This window comes from Orbicella franksi, chromosome 14 (genome assembly GCF_964199315.1).
Source record: "Orbicella franksi chromosome 14, jaOrbFran1.1, whole genome shotgun sequence".
Taxonomy (NCBI): Eukaryota; Metazoa; Cnidaria; class Anthozoa; order Scleractinia; family Merulinidae; genus Orbicella; species Orbicella franksi.
The window spans coordinates 13,889,655-13,905,801 of record NC_138158.1 but is presented as its reverse complement, the minus strand read 5'-3'; the positions used below and the strand labels follow the sequence as shown (position 1 = coordinate 13,905,801).

General features: G+C 47.6%; 1 protein-coding gene and 1 pseudogene across 2 annotated transcripts in view; one reads left to right on the top strand and one right to left on the bottom strand.

The window, feature by feature from the left end:
• The window catches only part of LOC145467435 (uncharacterized), a 267,594-nt pseudogene that overhangs the window by 219,749 nt on the left and 31,698 nt on the right, over window positions 1-16,147 (bottom strand). The window lies entirely within an intron of this gene.
• On the top strand, window positions 7,444-8,986 carry LOC145467786 (uncharacterized). The gene has a single exon (XM_081451375.1). It carries the CDS (start codon window positions 7,732-7,734, stop codon window positions 8,980-8,982), a length of 1,251 nt encoding a protein of 416 aa, XP_081307501.1. The 5' UTR covers window positions 7,444-7,731; the 3' UTR covers window positions 8,983-8,986.

Genomic DNA, 16,147 nt, shown 5'->3' with positions numbered 1-16,147 from the left:
CATGGTACAAGTTTAAGTCTCAGGCAATTAAAGAGAGTTCTTCGAAGGAAAGGCGTCACGATTCGATCGAATCGAGTCGAATCGAAAACATTTTCAACCCACCCTCAAAGCCCAGATCGCTATATTTTCTAAGTCTCGGGCAAATCGACTTCCGGTATGACGAATAGACAGCGAGGGACACGATTCGTTACGATTCGATCGAATCGAGTCGAATCGACAACATTTTGAACCCACCCTCAAAGCCCAGATGCGCTATATTTACTAAGTCTCGCGCAAATCGACTTCCGGTATGACGAATCGACAGCAAGGGATACGATTCGTGTCGATTTGGTCGAATCGTGTCGAATCGACAACATTTTGAACCCACCCTCAAAGCCCAGATGCGCTATACTTTTTAAGTCTCGCGCAAATCGACTTCCAGTATGACGAATCGACAGCAAGGGATACGATTCGTGTCGATTCGATCGAATCGTGTCGAAGCGACAACATTTTCAACCCACCCTCAAAGCCCAGATGCGCTATATTAACTAAGTCTCGCGCAAATCGACTTCCGGTATGACGAATCGACAGCAAGGGATACGATTCGTGTCGACTCGGTTGAATCGTGTCGAATCGACAACATTTTGAACCCACCCTCAAAGTCCAGATGCGCTATACTTTTTAAGTCTCGCGCAAATCGACTTCCGGTATGACGAATCGACAGCAAGGGACACGATTCGATTCGATTCGATCGAGTCGTGTCGAATCGACAACATTTTCAACCCACCCTCAAAGCCCAGATGCGCTATATTCACTAACTCTCGCGCAAATCGATTTTCGGTATGACGAATCGACAGCAAGGGACACGATTCGTCACGATTGGATCGAATCGTGTCGAATCGACAACATTTTCAACCCACCCTTCAAAGCCCAGATGCGCTATATTTACTAAATCTCACGCAAATCGACTTCAGGGATGACGGATCGACAGCAAGGGATACGATTTGTGTCGATTCGGTCGAATAGTGTCGAATCGATAACATTTTCAACCCACCCTGAAAGCCCAGATGCGCTATACTTCTTAAGTCTCGCGCAAATCGACTTCCGGTATGACGAATCGACAGCAAGGGATACGATTCGTGTCGATTCGATGGAGTCGTGTCGAATCGACAACATTTTCAACCCACCCTCAAAGCCCAGATGCGCTATACTTTTTAAGTCTCGCGCAAATCGACTTCCGGTATGACGAATCGACAGCAAGGGACACGATTCGTGTCGATTCGATCGAGTCGTGTCGAATCGACAACATTTTCAACCCACCCTCAAAGCCCAGATGCGCTATATTTACTAACTCTCGCGCAAATCGATTTTCGGGATGACGAATCGACAGCAAGGGACACGATTCGTCACGATTGGATCGAATCGTGTCGAATCGACAACATTTTCAACCCATCCTCAAAGCCCAGATGCGCTATACTTTTTAAGTCTCGCGCAAATCGATTTCCGGTATGACGAATCGACAGCAAGGGACACGATTCGTTTCGATTGGGTCGAGTCGTGTCGAATCGACAACATTTTCAACCCACCCTCAAAGCCCAGATGCGTTATATTTACTAAGTCTCGCGCAAATCGATTTTCGGGATGACGAATCGACAGCAAGGGACACGATTCGTCACGATTCGATCGAATCGACAACATTTTCAACCCACCCTCAAAGCCCAGATGCGCTATACTTTTTAAGTCTCGCGCAAATCGACAGCAAGGGATACGATTCGTTTCGATTCGATCGAGTTGTGTCGAATCGACAACATCTTCAACCCACCCTCAAAGCCCAGATCGCTATATTTACTAAGTCTCGCGCAAATCGACTTCCGGTATGACGAATCGACAGCAAGGGATACGATTTGTGTCGATTCGGTCGAATTGTGTCGAATCGACAACATTTTCAACCCACCCTGAAAGCCCAGATGCGCTATACTTTTTAAGTCTCGCGCAAATCGACTTCCGGTATGACGAATCGACAGCAAGGGATACGATTTGTGTCGATTCGGTGGAATTGTGTCGAATCGACAACATTTTCAACCCACCCTCAAAGCCCAGATGCGCTATATTTTTTAAGTCTCGCGCAAATCGACTTCTGGTATGACGAATCGACAGCAAGAGAGACGACTCGTGTCGATTCCATCAAAGAGGGTCCTCGAATCGACATCCGGTTGGTCGAATCGTCAAGTTAAAACACGAATCGACTCTAGTTGGGTGTATTGGACAAAACCTGTTGCGGAGAACCCTGGTAGCTTACATTTTCAAAAGGCTTCCCTTTCACATCAAACATGGCTAAGACATCTGACCTTTTGTCATTGAACAGATTCCTCTCTTTGTCGATCAAATCACAATGAATAAAATATGTCGTTGGAGATGTAAGCCGTTTTACGCGGGTTATAATATTCAACTTTCGCCCAATACCAAGCAAACTGGCTAAATCGCGATCAAGTTCAATCGGTTTCCCGCCCGAATTTCTGATTACAAGCTGGCCAATAGGTTGATTTATTGCTGTTTCCAACTTATAGTTATATTTGCCGAACAGACCGTCTATTTCTTTTGCAATTCTTTCTAAACTATAATGCCCTGGGAGTAATTCACTAACTGACAAAGCTTTATCTTTGTCTTTATCTCCCAAGGTGGCGGAACCTTCTTTTTTCAAAGTGTCCCAGCTGTTGAATAAACTACAAGATATGAGTTTCATGAAATGTACTTTCGGTATCGGCGCTTCAAAATAGATAGTCTCTCCATTCTCTTGTGCGACAATAGTGATAACAACCATTTTATATTTAACAAACAAAATTGTGTCCAAATAAGATGGTGAATTTGTGGAAAGATCCTGAGTTTGTGAAAAAAGCGGATGCCGCGAAGAAAAAAAGCGTGAACAAATTTTTTAAACCACTTTCCAGAAGCGGACAAAAGCCGGTTCGTTTCACAAGAAAGCATCGACGAGAAAAATAAAGCAATCGCAGAAGTGTTTTTCAAAGAAAGCGAAGGCTCGTTACAAAGCGTCTTCGGCTCAGACAGGCGGTAAGGGAGTGCGGAAATGAAACAAGCGCTAGGTCTGGGAGACAGCGGTGGTTTTCCTTACCAATTGTCGCCACTTGATTCAAAAGTTTCCTTGCCCATACCCGCGGAACCTTTCGACGGCAAAGCGCCAAGCTTGAAGAAAATATTCAACGCCGAAATCAAAATCTACGTCACGCCTGACCAATATTTCACAACAAAATTCCGAGAAATATTCCAAAAAACCAAACTCAGGCACACCTCTGCAGCCGAATCAAAACACTGGTTAGGAGGGCCTGACATGAAATATTGGCCGCAACAGCTCAACTTCGCTGTTTTCTGCGCGACACAAGGGTGTGGAATTTCACGCGAAATCTTTGACAACGGGATAAATCTCCCCCCGCAGATAAGAGCTTTTTATATCTTCCACGTGTATTTCACGGTCAGGCCCATTTTGTACCAGCTGGGAGGAATTCAGAGCATGAGCGGTTTGTCCGGAGACCCGCCTTTCAACCAATTTAAGAGGCCCTGCGCCTAAGAAACGACCGATGATTTCCGGCTAAAAAATAAAATCGGCCGATTTTTATCTCTCAAGTAGAGGTTACCGAATACTATTTAAAAATGAATTTCTTTTGTTTCAGTTTCGCTTTAAACCAAAAATATCGAGCCGCAAAGTTTTTCCGTCTGAAAGCAGCAAAATCAGGCCGAAAATAAGCCCCCGCAAAAAACTGTTTAGAAATTACTACCGCAACGCAAAATAATGAGAAAACTACACAGTGTTGAAGAAAAAGGCCTTTTAATGCAATATCATTCGATAAACATCAAAAAACTGCCGAAGCGATTAACAAATAAAGTTTCAAATATTGCATACTAAATTAGATGGAGCGTTGGAGCTGATTTTAAAATAATTATTTCTCAAAAGTTCAACGCTTTTGAAAGCAATCACAGTGATGAATGAGACATTGGAGGGATACAAATCACGTTTCTGGAAAAACATTTTTCGGCCAAAGTATATTGACCTTGTACAAAGCGTTCAAAGTTACCGTTTTTACCGTTATCCTGCTACTTCGGCGAAACACTTCTCTTTTGCCAATACGGCCGTGGATAGCGTGTTAAACGCCACTTTAAACCTTGCTAGGCATTCAAAGACCGTCCTAAGTAGAAGGAAGTAGAATTAAGAGAGTAAGGAAGATGAAAAATACACAGAAAAAGAAAATAACTCGAAATTACCATCTGCTAACGAAAGTTGAATCTGGAAAATGTCGTCGCGTGACAGCGGCCATTGACGTTATTTGTATCAATAGCGGTGGAATCCAAACGAATGCACAAATAGGAAAACAATTTTTCCCGGCCAGAAAACGTTTAGTGGAACAATGTTATGTTATTTTTCACAAATGATGGTCACTCAAAAAGAAAAACTTCCCCAACCGCCACACCGTTTTGGTCGCAGCGTGATCTGAGTTATGGGGTCACGACTGGATCTCTAGCCGCTGACCGCCCGAAGGACATTGCAGACTCGTTTTCCCACGCTCTTGCGACCTTTACGTGACCAATGACGTCACTGGCCGCTGTTAGGCGACGACATTTTCAAGATTCAACTTTCGTTAGCAGATGGTAATTTCGAGTTATTTTCTTCTTCTGCGTATTTTTCATCTTCCTTTCTCTTTCAATTCTACATCCTTCTACTCAGGATAGTCTCTGAATGCCTAGCAAGGTTTAAAGTGGCGTTTACCACGCTATCCACGGCCGTATTGGCAAAAGAGAAGCGTTTCGCCGAAGTAGCAGGATAACAGTGAACACGGTAACTTTGAACGCTTTGTACAAGGTCAATATACTTTGGCCGAAAAATGTTTTTCCAGAAACGTGATTTGTATCCCTCCAATGTCTCATTCATCACTGTGATTGCTTTCAAAAGCGTTGAACTTTTGAGAAATAATTATTTTAAAATCAGCTCCAACGCTCCATCTAATTTAGTATGCAATATTTGAAACTTTATTTGTTAATCGCTTCGGCAGTTTTTTGATGTTTATCGAATGATATTGCATTAAAAGGCCTTTTTCTTCAACACTGTGTAGTTTTCTCATTATTTTGCGTTGCGGTAGTAATTTCTAAACAGTTTTTTGCGGGGGCTTATTTTCGGCCTGATTTTGCTGCTTTCAGACGGAAAAACTTTGCGGCTCGATATTTTTGGTTTAAAGCGAAACTGAAACAAAAGAAATTCATTTTTAAATAGTATTCGGTAACCTCTACTTGAGAGATAAAAATCGGCCGATTTTATTTTTTAGCCGGAAATCATCGGTCGTTTCTTAGGCGCAGGGCCTCTTAATAATCATTATGACGTTGCTTCGTACAAAAGGCTATGCAGCAAGTTCGGGATAGACCCCTCAAGCGATTTTCGCTTCACACACGGGGCAAACCACGGGTTTGGAAGCGTTTACGTTTACGCGTCAGGCGCGTCGAAAACCGACTACCTTTACCCGGGATGGAACAAATTCAGTGATGAAGGAGGGAAAGCCATTAAAGGAGACTTGATTTATTACATCGAGCCGGGTGCCGCTTCTTATACCCAAGCGGACTGGTTCGCGCCAAACACAGCATCTGGTTTGACGCAGGTGGGCTTGTCAAGAATCAACCAGTCAATCGAGGCTTTCGCTTACTGCATCCTGGGCGCGCAAGTCAACGTGAGAAGTAGCATTCTCGGCTCTGGTGGCCGGGCGAGAGAAGCCCAGAGCGAGTTCCTGGTGCTGATGGAAGACGCGATCAGACAGCCCGACCTGGCCAAGAGCGTGCAAAGGTACCAGCTCGCGGTGGATCAAGCGAAGGTCAGGCTCAATCTTGCTGTAGCCCCCACGGCCTGGCTTATGCCCGCGCAAATGATAATCAACACCGAAAGCACAATCGGTTACAACAACAAGCTGAAACAGGCGGTCTCCGGGATGAAACTGGGGGTCAACAACGAGGTAAATCCGGAGACAAAAAAAGCTGCGCTTAAACTCATGGCAGGCGGCCCGTCAAAAATTAACCCTCCCAACAGCCATCCTTCCAACCCGATACACAAAGCCGCAACAGCCGAATCAAGGAAACCAGCTTCGACACAAACTCAGCAAGCACAGCCAACGGCGCAAAAAATAGAGCCCATGGCTCCAGATAAAACACCGCAACACGAAATAAACAAAACAGCGGTAATTGTCGGTTTAGTAGGATTATCGGCTTTGCTGTTCATGGCTTGGCGGTAAGCTACGGCTACTTCTTAATATATTTTTCGAACAAAAACGCCACCGCGGCGAGAATAAGCAGCCAGGTGTGCTCTGCCAGAAACTCGACGAATTGGCCGGCGGCTTTGAACAGGAAGCTCACAATCGAGCCAATCAGCGCGGGCAGAATAGAAGCAAGTTTCGCGCCAATATCTTTTAGGTCTTTCCCCAAATCCTTACCGGTGGCTTTCAAACCTCTGGTGAGGGCCCCGATGACAGCTCCGATTGTAGTCCCTGCGGCGAGAAGAATAGCGGTCAATGTCACACCATTTTTTTGGAAGATCTCTTTGATCCTTTCCAAGAGAGGCCGCGTCCTTTCCCTTTCCGCAATCTGAGTTTGCAAACGCGCGAGCTCCTCGTTTCTTTCTGCCACTCTGCCTTCTGCGGCTTCTATGTCGGAGGGCGAGGCATTCTCATCTTGGATGATCGCCTGATCTTCCTCGTTTTGGCGCTGCAGCTCGCTTTCCTGCTCTTTCAGGTCGTCCAACGGTTTTGTTTGGTTGAGCCTTTCTTCCATGGCGTTTGTTTCACTTTCTTTTGCTGCGAGGCCGGCCCTGAGTCTGTCAACCTTGGCTTTTTCTTTTTCTCTGTTTCTTGCTTGTTTTCTAAGCGAGTCCAATTCTTTTTTCTTGTTTTCAAGATCGGTTTGATAGTTCTTTTTCAGTTGTTTCAGCCTACGCAGCTCTACTTCACTTTCAAGATTCGAGCCTTGTTTATCCTGAATGTCATCAATCTGAACATTAGTTTGTTCGATTTAACGTCTCAGAACTTCCACCTTTTTCTTTTCTTCTTCTCTTTGCGAAGAGAGTGTTTCAGCCTGTTGTAGTAGGATCTCTGCCTCTATCAGTCTTTGGCGTTGTTCTCTGATGGTGTCGCGGTCTTCAGCAATGATGTCTTCAGATCTTGAGCCCAGAGCTGATGAGAATTTGTGTGTGAAAGATTTTTGTAAACCCTTACCGCCACTCAGGAAAATTTTGGACTCACCTCCCCTTGGCCCAAATGTAACAATCTCATTATCTTTACCTGCTTTTTTGCTGAAACCAATTGGGTCTATTTTACCGAATTTTACATTCGGGAACCTTCTTCTGATAAAGTCTTTTGCTTTTTTAAGCATGGTCGGTTTGTCATCGGTATGTATGAAAGTTCCGAGCAAAGGGGTTTCTTCCTGATAAGAAGTGTCAGGCAGGCCGGACTGCTCGTGCTGCATAGTACGCATTTCCGTTTGTTCACCCCCGTGGTAGGGGGGGGGGCAGGTTGGTAGGGAGTGGATGCCGCACCTGGTTGAAAAGGATGGGTTCTGTCAACCTCTTTTTTTTCATCATCATCATCGTGGTCAAGCTGATTGTCAAGGTCCGGGTCTTCGTGGCCAAATTCGCCGCGGCCTTCCGCCATAGCAATATATTCCAATTATGTTATTTTTAAATTAGAAAATTAATCGCCGGTGTATTATACCATGTCAGTGCCAGAGCACCTTCGCCCAACGTACACAATAAAAGCATTACGCGCCATGCAGGCCGAGCGCGCGGTCAAGCGAATCACCTTTTCCCGCACTGAAGCCAAACCCGGCGATACGCTGTATGTTTCAGTGCCCAAGCTGAACGTGAACCAGGTTCTGGTGCCGGGCTCGCTAGCGCTTGTCTTTGCAATCGACATTTCTGGAGGGCACGCCAACAACTTCCTTGTCCAGAACGTCACGCGGGCGCTCGTTGACAGGCTGCTCGTGAAGTTTGGAGGCACTACCCTGCAAGACACGGTTGGCTACGGCATCTACAAAATCTTTGATGACCTTTTTCTTTCGCAGGAAAAGCGAGACGGCATGATTCTCGAAGGGATTCAGAGCGAGGATCTATGCAAGATCCGCTCAGGTACGGGAGACAAGAAAACCTCGGGCGTCGACGCTGAAAACAAGCTGAAAGAGGTATACGGAAGCAAGTACCGGATCAGGCTAGACCATCAGATCGTAACTGACCACGGCGTTTTCTACCCGCAGGCCCTTTACAACGACCTCGTATTCGAAGTAACCCTTGCTGAACCTGAACATGTGGTCAAAGGCTTTGATACAACCCAGCTGAAATACAAGCTGACCAGCATCCAGCTCGAGTACGAAATGATCCTCAGCAAGACTCTGGCAGACGAGGCGTACAGCGTTTACTCTAGCGGCAAAGAATTCGCCTATGACCACGTGATGCGTTCTGAAGTGGTGATCTTCAAAAAAGACACCGACACGAGGATCAACATCAAAGTCGACGCCCAAAAAAGGTCACTAAAAGCCATCCTGCTACTGTTCATAGAGCCGTATGGTGATGGCGCCAGAGATTCAGAAAAATACGTCTTCCCGGATCTGACGAAAGTCAGCGTCACGATCAACGGCTCGCCCAAAATGATTTACAACAACGGCGTCGAAGGCAAGAACATGTGGGAAGAGGCCGAACGCGTTTTTGTGAAGGAAAAAAATAAAACCGAACACATGAATGCGACAAAGTTTTATACCGGGGATAAGTTCGGGCTTCTGATAGATACGCGCTCCATGGCGGACCAAGAAATGCACGGAAGTGGCAAGCGCCTTGTGAACAGTACAGACGGTGTCCAGCTGGAAATCGAGCGGAAAGCCGAAGGCTCAGGCAACGTGAACTGCCACGTATTCGTCATCGGCGACTCCCAGTTTAACATTATGGACAGACAGCTAGAATCTTTGCAGAGTTGAATATGAACATGGACCCAAGCAAGATACCCTTCAACGCTCTCATCGTGGGGCCGACAAATTTTGGCAAATCGAGGTTTGTGGTGGACCAGATCTACGGCACTTTCCGCTTCAAGTTCAACTAGATCGTGCTCATCTGCCCGACATTCGCGCACAACAAGACCTACCACAGAATTGGTGAAAATGATCCAAGAATGGATGTGATAGTATGCGAGCAGCACGACGTGGAAATGTGGTTGAAGCTAGTGAGATGGCTTTTCGAGGGCTCCAACACGCTCATAATACTCGATGACTGCGCAGCCTCCAAAGATGTGAAAGGGCGTACAGGCGAGCTGGTGAATCTCGCCTTTTCTGCTCGGCATATGGGCATCAGCGTTTGGGTGCTGACCCAGAAGATGACCGGCATAACAGCTTCCTTCCGGGAGAACGTGGCGGCGATAGTTCTCTTTTACACACCCTCGGCCAAGACCACGAAAGCCATCTTCGATGATCACGCCGGCGAACTCTCTCAGGATGAGTAGAAAGGTGTGGTTTCAAAGCTGAAAGAGCGAAAGTTCACTTATCTTGTGTTCTCGTTTCGCCACCCCTACGGCGTAAAGTTATTTTGAATAAAAAATGAAAGTTGAATATATCCTTGAACAATGGCTGAAGAAGAGGCAGCCGCGTTAGCAGAAGTTATGAACCTACTTCAAACGAAGCCCGAGCCGCCGAATGGTCCAGCAGGTGGTATAGTTCCAACCGCCCCCGGACCTGACATTCCCGCTCTTCGTGAGCAGCTGGCCGTGCTGGTGTCTACAGGAAAAGCCAAGGAGGCCATCGGAGTGCAGTTAACCCACGAGCAGGTGAAGCGCCTGAGCGACAAAGAGGTCGAGAAATTGACCAAAAGGTATGAGACATACGTGGGCTCAAAGACAACAGAAAGTTTGATCGACAGCTTCATTTTTCTTGTAACCAAAGCGGTCGGAATGGCCGTTAACATCAGACACCGACGCTTATCAAAAAGAACTCAGAAACGACTACATGTTAAACAAAGAGCTCTCCAATCTGGCCGGCAACCTTGCTTTGAAGTGCGGCCGGCTTCTTGCTGCGGCCAACGCGGCGCTGATCACCACAAAACATATTGATTTTAACTCGCATTTGGAGAGAAAGGGCGAAGTAAAATTGGAAGAAATTCCTCAATAGCAATCCTCAACGCCCGCTGAGTGATTGCAGAACGACCGCAGAGTAATCACTCAGCATTATTATATTTGCTTTGCATACAGCCTTGTTTCAGAATGTCTACCGAACAAGCCGAAGAGACCGATGTCACGCAGCAAGCCGAGAGCGCACCTGCCGTCGATGTCACACAGCAAGCGACTCCGACTGCAACAACGTCAACGCAGCGAGTAAAAACTCCCAAGCGTGTGGCCGCTGGAAAAATGGTTGCTGAAAGAACGCGGCTGCCACGGGAACAACAGAAGAAAGCGGCCGAGGCTTATCTCGCGGAAAATAAGGCGAAAGCCTCCACAGCTGCTCCTGAACCAGCCCCGACTACAGAAGGCGAAAGCCCCAAGTGCAGCGGAGAAAAAAAATAGCAGCCTCAGCACCACCCAATGGCTTGCTGTTGGCAGCTTAGTCGTTTCACTGGTCGGGATTTATTACAAACGTGAAGAGCTCAAGGCCGTATTCGACAAAAAAACGCCTGAGCCCGCCCCTGAGCCCGCGCGTGTCGAGCCAGAACCTGCTCGCGCGACACAACCAAAAGGTTTTAAAAAAATGATTTAAACTTTTCCGAGCTGAATGTATATCAATATGCTTAAAGTTAGCGTTCCCCAGATTCTCATCTCTTCAGCCGCAATTTTTGGTATCTCGTTGGTATGGTACGACTTCAACGTAAAGGTTTTTCATACAGTCCGCGATCTTTTGAGTGCAGCATTTATTGATAAGGACGGAGAAGAAAAGAAAAGAAGAAGAAATAAGAAGAAGAATAGAAGAAGAAGAAGAAGAAGAAGAAGAAGAAGAAAGAAGAATACAAGAAGAAATGAGAAGAATAGAAGAAGAAGAAATGAGAAGAAAAGAACATATAAATTAATTTTGTTTTAAACTTTTGTTATTTTCCTAATATCTACCGCACCATGTCCTACAACAAGCTTGTTAAGACCATCATGGACGCCGCTACTATCACTGGCTTAGCCGCTGGCATCTGCTGGGCCGCAAAAAAGGTTGTAAAAGAGAATTTTACTTCTGATCCCAGCAGCAGTGCGATAAATTACGTGAAGTTCACCGCCGTCATGGCGGGCAGCATTGCGCTCAAACAGTACCTCGAGGACCAAAAAATCCTTCCCACCAGCGTCTGAAATCAATGATTTAAGAAAAAAGATTCTGCTATATATAACCATGGCAAGTATTGTAAGCATCAGGGATAATGTCTACGAGGCTGTTTTGAGAGCCGCGAGAGAAAAGAGCAACGATGAAGCGGAGTTTCTAGAGGTTTTCGATGAAGTAATTCTCAACCGCAAAAAAGAAGTTTTCGACAGGGTTGTGTCAAAAATGCGTATAAAAAATATAGAGTCTTTAAAAAATGTCCACGACAAATTCGTCGAGGCGTATCTAAATGCAAAAGAAAAATACAAGCTCGAACCAAAAAAACTTATCGACTGGGTTGCGACCAACTTGCAAACCTGCTGAAGACAAGAAGAACCTCAAACAGAGTCTGAAATTAATGATTTAAAAAAAAGACTCTGATATATAACAACATGGCGAGCATCGCGATTATGGTTGGCGGGGCTGTGTTGAACGCCACGGCTTTTATCGGCGGAAATTATCTGGCCAGGGCGCTTGGCGGGGGCGACAAAGCTGCTCTTGAAGAAAAAAAGCGCCATGACAAAGCTCTCGAGGCTTACCAAGCGGCTTACGCCAAATACACTCGCGACCGAACACAACTTCTCGACTGGATTGCGACCAACGCGCAAATAAAGGCGGAGGCCAAGCAGAACCTCACCAACGCCGACTATGCCTTCAAACTCTACAACCAGGCGCATGCTGACGAACGAATGATACCCCCCAAAGAGCCCAAGTTCTCAGATTTCTATCAGCCAAGCGAGCAGCAGAAAAACGGTGAACTCATGTTCGTGGGCGCCGGGGCGCTCGCTCTGGGCTACGCAGCCTTCCGGTTCCTTTAAACTTTTTTAAGCCTTACTTATAGTGTAAAGCGATGGACGCCAAACTCGCAAAGATATACTACGGCCCGGGGGGCTACTGGAAAGGTATCGCCGCGATCAAAAAATTAGCCGAAGCCGCCAAGGTACCTGAAGAAACCGCAAAAAAGTGGCTGATCAAACAAGCGCTTTGACAGACATTCCTCCCCGCACCGAGGCGAATTCCTCGGCCGAAATTCGACGTTCCCACACCCAACTCGGTCCACCAGGCGGACCTTCTTTTTCTGCCGCACGACAAGCTCCCTCGTGGCCGCAAAGTTTTCAAATGCGCGCTGACCGTTGTCGATGTAGCCAGCCGCTACAAAGAAGCCGAACCCCTGACTTCGAAAAATTCTGATGAGGTCGCCCTGGCCTTTCAGAAGATTTACAAGCGCTCGTCACTGAAATGGCCTCAAATGCTGCAGGTTGACCCCGGGCGCGAATTCATGGGCGCTGTCACACAAGAGATTGAAAAGCACAAAACATATATCCGGCGCGGGCGCGTTGACATTCACCGCGACCAGGCCATTGTTGAACGTTTCAACCGCACCCTGGCTGGGCGCTTGTTCGGCCACCAGTACGCCGTGGAAATGCGACTTCCTGAGGGCCAGCGGTCCACTGCCTGGGTGAAGAGACTTCCAGAAGTTGTTTCGGCTTTGAAAAACGAGGTCACAAGCCTTATCGGCAAGAAACCCGCCGTTGCCATCAAAGAAAAAGCTGTTTATGCAAGGCCCTCGACATCTTATTCAAGGCCTGTCGGAAAAAGCGAAAAAATTCTCCCCTCTCTTGTCCAAGTTCGTTATCTCTACCAACCCGGAGAGCTTGAAGGCGGTGTGAAAAGAGCCACAGACCCAATCTGGTCTTTGAAAGTTTACAGCATTGAAAGATCTTTCACTAAACCTGATCAGCCCGTTCTCTACTATTTGCACGACGGTCGCAAGCGCGGCTTCGTGCGTGAAGAACTGCTGGTTGTCCCTCCAAACACTACTCTTCCTCCGGCTGACGTGAACTAACTGTGAAATTCGATTGGTTCGGTGTGTATCCCATCGGGGAGCACCCACCGCTTGTCGTAATAAGCGCTCAGCCCCGGCTTCTGCTGCTCGTAAGTGACCATCTGCCCGTCCCGCATCCTGAAACCTCTGTTGGTTGCCATATCCTTGCTGCCTTCCAGCGCTTCCTTAAAACGTTGCCACGTGATGTCGTTCTGCTTCTTTGACACCCCCTTCGTGCTAAACTTCTTTTTTTCGTCCTCTGCTTCGTCGACGAAATAACACTTCGAGCAGAGCGCAATCATCCGGCTGCCCTCGCACTCCAGCTTGAAGAGACCTGGGGTGCGGCCGCTCCACCTGTCCCAAGCCAGCCAACATTTTTTGTGCGCCTCGAATTCTGGCTTCAGCTCTGGCCGGACAATGTCCTCGAGCCGCTTTCCAGAGATGGCCATGTAGTTACTGTCCGTGTCCATCTGGATCAGCTCAAAATCTTTTCTGTCGAAATACCTGTCAAGAAAGTCGTAATAGAACTCCAGCATCCGCGGCTTTGTCAGCTGATAGACAGCGATTCCAACTTGAAACGGCCGTCTGATTGTGATCCGAGGCTTCCGGCTTTCCAACTCATACGCCTGCCCGATCTCGTTAAGATCAGAGCAAGGCTCTGTCGACTACCTTCTCGTCTTTGGTGTAAATCACGTTTGTTGGCGCTCCAAAGCTTCAATGAGTTTTCCGTACGCGCTGTTTCCCAGCAGTTTGAACACTTCAGTGAGAAGCGCCTTGCTTTTATCCACGTCTCCTGTCCGGCGCGCCTCCGTCACCTGCTCCACGAACCAGGAAAAGATCTTGGCCGGTTGGTAGTCGATTGTTCTGTAAACCTTCGTGACTACCGCCCCGTGGTTTACGTACCACAGCAGCAGAGGGGCGGACACCAACAACCCTTCTGCAGACAGCGCCCCCACAAGTTTTTTCCGTCTCCGCGCTTTCTGCCAGTTCTAGCCAAGTAATCGAGCATATGTTTCGGCACAGCTTTGACAGGTACCTTTTTGTTGTAAAAGAAAGGACACATCTCCTTAAACTTTGTACGCAAGCGCTCAGGAATCTCAATGTCGACTTCGCAAATCCAAACCAGCTTCCTTCTTTGAGCCTGTGCGTTAGTGCAGGAGCCGCCTCCGCTTGGAACTCGCCGCTGTAGTGAACGAACCTTTCCTTCCCGCAAGGCATTTCTCTGGGCATGGTCGAAAGATAGAGGGCGTTGGCGTCATAAAAAAGGATATTTTTGCGAAGACGCGGTTCTGATATTCGATGAGACCTTATCCCTGTAACATCAACTTCGCTGTACCTTTTGAAAACTAGGCTTGGCCCCCCGACAACAGCTTCTTTCAGCATCTCATACGCCCTTTAGCTTCGAATACCACTCCTCGTATTTTGGGAGCCCAGGCCTAGGGTAATCAAGCTTTTCGGGGGTGTCAAACCATTCGCATGGAAACCATGATTTCACTGTCTTGCATTCGTAGGCTTTCACCCATTTCTCGTAGCTCGTCCCCGGCCCAAGGTAATTGATGATATCGAGGAAACGGAATCCCCAGGTGAGCAAGAACATGGTTTTGTTCCCGTTTTTTGCCACTCTGACTTTGGGTGATGTTTCAGCAAGGCGGCCAGCGAAGTGGTTTTTTATCAGATTCAGATCGTAACTTCCTGAGTTGAACCCGACGACAGGAACCTGGTTGCACCATTCATCGATTTTTTGTCGCTGCGCTTTTGGCAGCAGGTGCACGTCTTCTGGCACAAACTCCGCTCGTACCTGGGCCCGGATGTTTTTTCCGCGTCTCTCCAGCTCTTCCATAAACTTGCTGACCAACTGCGCGGGGTCTCTTTCACAGATGTGGGTGGGCTCTGTTTCAAGGGTGTCACCAACGCTCACCGAAATTGGCACGTGCGCGTTTTCTATCGTGAGCGCGGACGTCGCCTCCTTCCGATGATTATTATCGCCATACGCCTCGAAATCGTACAAGATCGCGTGCGGGTAGCTTTTTGTTTCGGCCCGCGGTGGGTCAGCGTAGATTTTCCCAACTTCGCATGCCTAGGCCTCGATAACTTGGTAGCCGGCCTCCCGCAGAAATCTTGTGCGTTTCATTGTGGCTTGGTACATATCTTCTCGCGTTTGGTTGTTGCGGTGATTTTGTCGCGATCTTGCGGGTAACATTTTCGACACCCGTGCCAGTGGCAGCCGTGGTGTTGAAATACAGTCTTCGTTGCGTGGTTGTACCCGTCGACAGGTGCGCGCTCAGCCCAACGCTCGCCACTATGCCCGCACATTGCGTGGTGAATGTGGATTTTCCGCCGCTTGGCTTCTCGATCAAGCCACAGAAGCGATTCTTTGGAAGCGTTGTGTTTTAGATAGAAAGCTTTCTCGAAAGCTGTCTGCGGGGCTTCAACCCTTTCACCCGGGCAATCGATTACCGTTTTTCCTGCACTGCAGGTTTGGAAATGGCGTTGGAGATTGCAAACTTTTGTGAATCTCGCTGTGCAATGAGTGCATGCATAATTTTTGGCCAACCTGGCAATATCTTTGATGACGAACGCATGCCCTTCGTAGATACCGATTGTCAGAATGTTCTTCAAACTAGCTGCTGGGTTTCGTCTAAGGTGCCATACCACTTCTCCCGCCCCCCTCTCGGGCTCATACACCCGGATGCCGAGCCAGTCTGAAAAAGCTGTGCCTTGATTCAGATGTCTTTCGACCTTGTCTAACTCATCCAGAGACGTTTTTGGGCAGTCGGTCGGCATAGTTTTGAGTTTGAAGAAACTCTTGGCTAGACCGCGGGCTGCTTTTGTACTTCGATCGGCGCGCGCTCCTCGGTACACAGCGATACAACGCCAAAGACACAAGTTGTCTTTATACGTATCCAAAGCCGCCATCACCCCTCCATGAGCAAGGTTGCGCAGCCAGTCCGGCAAAGAGCCTGCGCCCAACAACGGCTGGCGGTCAATCACAACCTTCAG

Coding starts and splice junctions, on each gene's coding strand:
- LOC145467786 (XM_081451375.1), top strand. CDS start 7,732: ATGTCAGTGCCAGAGCACCTTCGCCCAACGTACACAATAAAAGCATTA.